This window comes from Staurois parvus, unplaced genomic scaffold, assembly GCF_062004578.1.
Source record: "Staurois parvus isolate SC_StPar_1 unplaced genomic scaffold, SC_StPar_1.0 ptg000081l, whole genome shotgun sequence".
Classification (NCBI taxonomy): Eukaryota; Metazoa; Chordata; class Amphibia; order Anura; family Ranidae; genus Staurois; species Staurois parvus.
The window spans coordinates 1,372,257-1,380,919 of record NW_028317877.1 but is presented as its reverse complement, the minus strand read 5'-3'; the positions used below and the strand labels follow the sequence as shown (position 1 = coordinate 1,380,919).

Genomic DNA, 8,663 nt, shown 5'->3' with positions numbered 1-8,663 from the left:
ATTGTCTGTAGGAGCCAGAGCATGGCATCCACAGTCCACTGGTTCCAATGCAAAAAAACAATTATGCACTTTTTTATCAAATAATATGGGTGCATTTATTATTTTTTTGCAAAAGATGGACTTACTGTAAGTCGGTCATAGATGAGTAAAAAACCGAACAAAAATTTGTGTCTATCGTCAAATCATTAATGTGCCAATAGTGTGCATCATTAGTGTGCCAGCTGTGATGCGCAATTCTTGTGCTGCAATCAAAATTGCCTGATCCAACATGCTGGTTTTTTTTAGAAAAACTAAACAAATGATGGCACAGTCATATTTTTCTGTCATTTTTCAGTTGACAGAATGTTTGGTTTTCTACTCTCTATGGCTGGCTTTAGCCTTTTAGTCCACCCTGCACACATCTCCCAAATAGGAAAACATTGCATCATGCTTTTCTTCTATTGTCACTGCACAAGTCAAAGCCCTCGGATCTCATTCAGTGAATGGAAGAGTAGTAGCTCAATTGATTAAATGAGACTTTGCACGGCTTCCGTAGACTCTGACCGGAGTGCTGATTATGTAGATTATCCAGGATCAGAGCAAGTTTCAGCAGCTGTCAAGATGTGTTCTCTTGTTATGATCGCAGCTTGTTTCTGGGATCGTGTATAAATGTACTCTTTGAAATCGCGCTTTATAGATAAATCCAGCAGTGTTTTGGTGATGAAAACTAACAAAGACAATTCATGAACTTCGGCATCTAAAGCTACAGCAATGCCTGAGACTGTGGGATCCTTGATGGGAACTTTCTGCTCTGTAAGTTGAAATTTTACACAGTGGCCGTGTGCCAGCATTCTATTTTATTCAGGTCACGATGCTGTTGCTCACAATTAACACAAATCCTGTTTTTGCTAGAGCTTGAGAAAGGGTTAACACAGAAAAAAGCTTTCGTGTGGGTAAGGAATTTGTATGGAAAGCTCTTCACTTGTTGAGGAATGTCACTGCCTTGGGCAGATCTCCTTACCTGCAAATAAAAAATAGCATAAAATATAGGATGGTCTTTTCAGGTTACATGTCAGCAGTTACTGTAACCATTGTTTTTCCCAATTTACTAGGTTGTAAAACAGTAACTAGACATTGACTTGTGTGTATGGACTATGACACCTATGACGAGAAAGCAAAAAAAAAAAAAAATAGTATACAGTATGTAAGTTTTTAAAAAGATGATCACATTATGAACTACTAGGGTATGTAAAATGACGTCATAAACATTTTTTTACAGCAGTAAAATATGTCGGATTATTAACACATTTGTTTATCTAGAATGGCTTTACAGTGTCTATGTTTGTTTTTCATTTTACAGCAGTGGAGTTGCTTAGTGATTAGTAAAGAGATCCCTCGGGTTCATAAGATACTGTTTATTTCACTCTGCACAAAAGTCTATAGAGATTGTAATTTTTATACTATTTATCTAAATTTTGGTCATTTGAGAAATTAAACATATAAAGGTTTATAAAACTCTAATTCCTCTGAAAGTGGTTGTAAACTCTACATATACCCAGTGAAGTGACTGGCCTCATGTGATACACAGAGATGAAACAAATCCTTCTGCATAAGGTGTACTTGTCTATCTGCAGCTCCCTCTTCTCTACATCCGTTCAAAGTGCTGAATTTTAAAGCTTGTCTGAGAGATCAGAAAAAAGGAGGCAGAGAGCTGAAGTTACACTCTGCAGAGCTCAGTGAGGAGAGCTATGACAGCTGATTGGAGGGAATAGACCCCCCCCCCTTCACGCAGGAACAGAGCTGAGGCTGTCAATCAGCTAGAAGTACCTCCCCTGTCACCATTTTTCTCTTGGTGTTAGGAAAACTTGTCAGAAGTGATTTATGCTGAGCTGATACCACAGGAATGAAGCAGTAGACAAAAGTGACACTTAGTGCTCTTAATTGACACCCGTACACAATGTAGAGGGATATGCATTGTTCATATTTAATGTCTGAAGTTTATAACCTCTTTAAATGTATTCTTCAATTTTGCTTGAATATGTTCCTCAGTCTATTCTGAATTCATCAGAGGGCAAATCAAGAACCATACACAGTGCCCCAAAAATGAGTAGTGGCAGCAGCAGCATGAGGGGCTATACCATGGATGCAATGGGAGTTCCAGTAGCAAAATAATTCGTTTTCAAATTACTAGGGAGTTGACAATATCCTCTAGCTGTGGAGGTAGTGTCCACAGGTTCAATGACCAGTGTTTCAATGTGGGAGCTGGAATACCCGGATGGAGAGGAGCGGTGCCATGAGTGTTTGTTTCACTAGCACACTCAGAGCTCCATTTATTGACACACTCTTTGAAGCAAGTCAAGAGGAGAGACTCAGGAGGATGGCATCAAGAAAAAAAAAAAAACTGGAATGTTTAAGTGAAAGAAGGAAAGTTTGAAAGCACAATTGTCCGTGTTGATTTTTTCTGCATGTATCACTGCAACATTATGATTGATGGAGGCCATCTAAAATATATGTCAGAGCAAAATATATCTAAAAAGAAATATGCCATACATTTCTGCATACATGCACATTTCCCGCATATTTTATTAATTTAAAGGGTAAGGAAACGTTCCCACAAAGTCTCTTTTCACTTTTGCCCTTAGCTGCCTAAGTAAATCTAGCCCTCACTTCCTTCTAAAAAGTCGTATTTGCAACATCAGAGGCTATGAATGGAGCTTGTTTCTGTTAGAATACATAGTGATGGCTACCTTATGTGTCTGTAAAGGATTAATTGCAAAGGTAAACTGCCCCAGTGACGTCAGTCTGCTCATGCTAGATTGTTGACCCAGAGAAGATTAATCTCTGCAAGTGTCAATCGTACAATCTTGTTCCCTTTAAAGCAGATATAAAATATGCCATTTAAGTAGAGAGGAGAAATGGACATGAGACCTTGTCTTAACAACAGAATAGTGAAACCCCCTTTAAAGAAAGGGAATCAGCTAACCTCACCTCATCACCCACCCCTCTTCTCTTATAAGAGTTGCAAAGCACACAGCGTTGTGGATAATACAGTATTCTTTAGGGACCCACTCAACTGAAGAAATTATCAAGACCTGAAGAAAGTATATGTACCCTGTGTAGGAATTTGCCACCCAGTGGTTGCTCTTACATTGATGGCAAAGGAAGTAATTTCTTGGTTTAAAGAGGTGCATGCAGCAATGAAATCTAATGTCAATCTTGAAAACATCATCGCAATAGATCTAAGGCTAGCTGGAAAACTCATGGGGCAGGCAGTGTTAGACATAGTCTGCTGCTCAACCAGGTTCATGCTACACTCCATTATGGCCAAAATAGCCTTAGGGTCAAGCCCAAGGCAGCAGGGTTCTATAGTGAATTGGTAGGAAGTTCAATTTAACAGAAACATTCTATTTGGTTGCAAATTAAACACTGCCATTTTAAAAGTCACTAGAGGGCATTCAGAGCTAACACCTCAGGATTGGGGCCATGACACAATAGGCAAAATGCTGACAAATAACTATTCTCCTAAAAATTAAATGAGGCCATACTGACTTGAAAGAGAATTCTGCAGAGCACGGTGAGGCACCAAATCCACCTTTGTGAAGCTGGCAAAGAACAAAACTCAATTGTCTTCACAAGAAGTCCAAAAGCCCTTTTGAGGGTGCACCTATCCCCATCAAAACATTTAACCTCAGGAGATATCATCCTATAGTGCGCAGTCACAAGAATGTAATCGCCTTGAACATCAGTCATCTAGGCTGAGGAGTCCAAAATCTAAATTATTTGCTCCAAGCCCATTGGAGGATCCTCTCAGGAAATACAGTGTAAGACATTATCAAAATCAGTGCAGCTTATCAAGCTCTAAAAGCCTTCCTGCCTCTCATTCTCAACAAGAAAGCAATCCTCCAAATGAACACTATCACAGAAGTCTCTTATGTCCATTGCCAAAGGGATATGCACAGCCCTTCCATGCTAATAGAGACCCACTCACTTTTGTGTTGAGCCCAAAAGCACCTTGAAAACCTCCCAGGCACTTGCATTGGACAAAAAGATCGAGATGATCACCAGAAAGTGTGGCAGATCAGAGAATGATCTAATGGTTACACCTGACAACTACTAGTATGCTCACAACTCACTTCCTAGCTCACTACCCCTTCTGACAGCAGTGGAAGGCATAAGTGCAATAAACAGTCGTGGGGCTTCTCCATGGAATGTGCCTCCCTCCCGACATCCCTCATAGAATAGTGAGCAGACTGAAGAATGAACCAGTGGTTCTGATTGCCCTTCCTGACCACAGAGGCTGTGGTTCACAGTGCTTATAGGTCTCAGCATCAAGACCCCAATATAGCTCCTGGCTCATTGATTCTGTTCGTACATGGAAAGTTTCTCCACCACAGTCTGCAGATTCTATTTCTCATGGCATATAGATCAAGAGACAGAAGCTAAAAAAATTAGTTGCTCCTCACAAGTAATAGTCTGTTGAAAGCAAGGAAACCATCCACCAACCAAATATATTAGGATCTGAAAGAAATTTTACCAGTTCTCAAGCTTCTTCCATCCATTGTGACTAGAGGTTAAGAACGCCTTAGATTTTCTTCAGACAAACTTAGGAAAAGGCCGTAGCGCAAGTTCCTTGAGTGTTCAAGTTTCTGCAGTCTCAGCCCTCTCGCCAAAGTAGTGGGTTTCACACACTTGTCAAATAATACATGAAGGCTTGCACAAAAATGCATCCACCAAAGAAAGCCTCTTTTCCCAAATTTTGCCTCTTTTCCATTTTGCTAGAAGTACTTTTACTTCCTCCGAACCACAGAGAATTGCTTCTTGAGCTTGAAGATTTTTCAATCTAGTGGCAATAGCCTATGGCTGATGTGTCAGAAATGAACTCCTTTAGATTCCAAGAGCCATTAACCTGTGTTTTTCCCAGACAGAGTGGTTCTGCAAGTGGGACTCCTCTTCCCTCCAAATTCACATCTTCGTACCATCTAAACCAAGAGGCAACACTGCTAATTCTCCCAGATCAATAAGGTGTGACTCATATTTTAAGTGTTTTTTTCTGCCAAGGGAACTAGCATTTTTTCAAGCCCAGTGTATTTGGACCCTTAATATAGTTTCAATATTCCAAATATACCTTGAAATAAAGTAAACTGCTCAGAGTCACAGACAGCCTTTTTGTTATTTCACACGGGCACAAAATGGGGCAAGAACCTTCTGCAGGGACCATCACTACCTGGCTTGTCAGAAACATTCAGAAATCCTACAAGAACGTGTTTCCCTGTGCTGGTAAAAGTTTGGACTCATTCAACAACAAGCATAGCTAGATCCTGGGCAGCTTTTTCTAAAGTTTCTTCAGAGGAAATCTGTAGGGCAACAACGTGGTTGATCATCCACACATTCATAACCAAATAGACCCAGTCTGTCTGACCACAGACAGACCTGTGTTAATCAATGTCAGGTCTTATGTTTAAATAAAGTGTGTTGTGCTTCTTGCATCTCTCCCAAGTCTGGGAAATTTAAGTCCCATTGGTATGCTGCCATGATGCTTCAGAAAAATGGAAAATTGAATCCTCACCTGATGGTAATTTTCCTTTCATGGTGCATTAAATGGCAGCACACACATACCCACCCATATTGGTGTCATAAACACAAGAATACTGCAACCAGAACTACAATTATTTATTGATATTCATTCCTTTGTGGTTAAGAGGGGAGGAACTTAACTCATCAGTATTCTGCCACTGGATGCACCAGAAAAGGAAAATTACCGTTAGATTAATATACAATTTTCAGTTTTGTTATCTTAAATATAATAAATGAGATATATATAACATATATAACAGTATACATCCCATTTCACTTATTGACCTGTTTCAGGGCTAGGTATGCATTTTACTTTACAGTGATGCTGATATAAGGATGTAATCGTGGATTATGTATACGTATACTTGTATTTAAATAGTCCAAGCCTAATAAGAAAGGCTGGCTGCATAGCTGTGGTAAGTATTAGATAAGCATTAGATTCAGACAAAAATTAAATACATTTATTGACAGTCAGACATCTTCTGCAAGCTGAGGTGATTCACATAAACACTTGTGCAGCATCCTCAAATAGTATGGCAGCTAAATGTGATGTAAACTGTATGCAGCAATATAATGATGCCTCTGTCTGGTAAGACCATAAGGTCTAGTATTACATGCAGAGTTATAGTCTGAGGGTTATTATATGCATAAACATACACTGGTTTTACTGGTTTCTGTTAAAGAAAGTCTAGTGAAAATCCACCTGTTAGCCTTGGCCTACTACCAATATTACATATAGCCCTACAGAGCTACAAACAGTGCACAGTCCACACTTGTTTATCTTCTGCTTCTATGCAAATAGGAAACAGGAACTTTATTACAGAGAAAAGACATAGATGTTTTATCATAGATGCAGCTACAAACTTGTAAACACTGCCATCTACTGGTTGAAGAATATATCTGTACTGAATACTGAAATAGTTATTACATGAACACTGTGTTCCAACAACTTTACTGAATTAATGTTAGTAGTCATGTTTTGAATATTCAGAGCTGCAAAGTGGTATGACTCATATAGAACACGTTTACGTATTAATGGATGGTGCATGGGCTGGTACATTGCTCATAGTCTTTTATTGAATTTACCAGTGGTAGATTTTAAAATCTTATAAACATCAAGTTGCTAAATAATTATAACAATATCCGCTGCACATCTAAGGACACCGGAAGATTTTAGAACAAAAAGAGTCTATTAGGTTTAGACATTGTATGCTGTGAGTTATGAGGGATGAAGAAATGGGGACATCACACTGCTCATTGCTGAATGGATGGGGTGGTGGATCATTAGTCAGAACATCCAGCAAGAGAAAATAATCTAGGGGCATTTTTATGACTAAATCTGATGTGATGAGCTGTGAAGGCTTTTAAAACATTGCCTATAGACAAATTTTTTGTATCATGTTTTACTGCTTTGCCGTCTCACAAGCAACTTTAAGGCTTGACATATTTGATGGCTAATTACTTGACACAGTCTCATCTTTTAAAACATTAATTTAGCAACATTAAATCTTGCAACTACAGTCTTTTTATTCTACAGGTTCTTGGCTTTCAGGGAAATAGATTTTTCCATTTTAACATGTTTTTCTTTGGGGAAATGTAACACTAAGGGGTTGATTTACTAAATGCAAATAGATTGTGCACTTTGCAATACTCTGAAAGTGCAGTTTCTCCAGCTCTTAGTAAATGAGCAGAAGCTCTGCTGACTTCAATCAGCCAACCATGTGCTAGCAAAAAATGCTGTTTTTTATTTTTTCCTTTCACATGATTGGATAATCTTTGAAAAGTGAAGCTTTACCTCATTTACTAAGCTCTGGAGCAACTGCACTTGCAGAGTGCAAATGCGCTTTGCAAAGAGCACAGTCTATTTAATTCAACCCCTAAGGCGGCTAAAAGGATTCAAAAAGCTAGAGATACACTTTAAAGTGTCAGAAAGAACAATTTGTGTCTATCACAGTATAATGTTTCCCCTTTCATCAATCTGCCCTGCAAGCAACAGAGAATCTGTTTGCTATGTCCAGCAATGAGTTAGGACTACGGTTGGTAGTTCGAATTCCAACCACAGCATTACCTGCAAGGAGTTTGCATGTTCTCCATATGCCTGCATGGCTATCCTCCGGGTACCTCCCACACTCCAAAGACATGCTGATAGGTTAATTGGCTCCTGTCTAAATTGGCCCTAATATGTGTATGTATGAATGTGAGTTAGGGATTTTAGATCATAAGCTCTACCTATACCTGTAATAAATAATTAGTAATATTTTAAAATGTACTTGTTCACTCACTAACACTTTTTTTTGTTACACTGTATATAGAATTATTATTTTACAGACATATGGTATAGTGCCCAGGGGAGGACTGACAACTCATGGGGCCCCCGGGCAATAGGGGATCATGGGGCCCCTGTGTCCTTGCCCAAACTCAAAAAAGCTTATCAAAAAGGTACCAGGGGCATCTCATGGGGCCCCCTACTGACCCCCGGACCTCGGGCACTGCCCGAGTTTCCAAATGGTCAGTCCGCCCCTGATAGTGCCTATTGCATAAGTAAATCATTGTCTGTGACTTTTTGAATCCTTTACTATTACTTACCCATTTTTCTCTACCCTCTATACCTCCTATTCAGAACGTGCTGTAATGCTTATATTTTGCATTGAGTTCATTGTTAGCACTTTGACATGTATCTGAATATGGCAAAATATAATAACATAAAAAATTACATTGTGTGTCTAATTCCCCAGCTAAGAGAGTGTAAAGGCAACATAGGAGGAGCTTTTGAAGATATTTTGGAAGAACGGAGAAAATCCAGTGATTTTCGACATGCCATTAGGAATTTTACTCCAGTGATATACAGAGATCTTACTCCAATCAAGCCAAGTGTCATTAAAACCACTGTCATGGATTCTGCTCGGATGCAATATGTTATGGAACAGGTAAGACCCCTCAAAATAATTAGCTAGTATCCTTAGTGCATGGCTACATGTGGGATTTTTGTATCTTTAGGGATTCTAAATTGTACTCTGAATACTGACTTTGGGGTTGATTTAGTAAAACTGGAGAATGAAAATCTGGTGCAGCAGTGCATGGTAGCCAATCAGCTTCTAACTTCAGCTTAT

General features: G+C 39.1%; 1 protein-coding gene across 2 annotated transcripts in view; it reads left to right on the top strand.

The window, feature by feature from the left end:
• The first annotated feature begins 553 nt into the window (after window positions 1–553).
• Window positions 554–8,663, top strand: part of LOC149468639 (dihydroxyacetone phosphate acyltransferase-like) — a 71,756-nt gene continuing 63,646 nt past the window's right edge. The window contains exons 1-2 of one of the 2 annotated variants that reach the window (XR_016311641.1): window positions 554–792; window positions 8,289–8,480. Coding sequence is in view for 1 of the 2 variants with exons in the window: in XM_089669694.1 (XP_089525820.1) it covers window positions 751–792; window positions 8,289–8,480 (234 nt within the window). In the remaining variant the exon portion in view is untranslated. The remainder of the gene's footprint in view (window positions 793–8,288; window positions 8,481–8,663) is intronic. The other variant, XM_089669694.1, reaches the window with a different exon arrangement.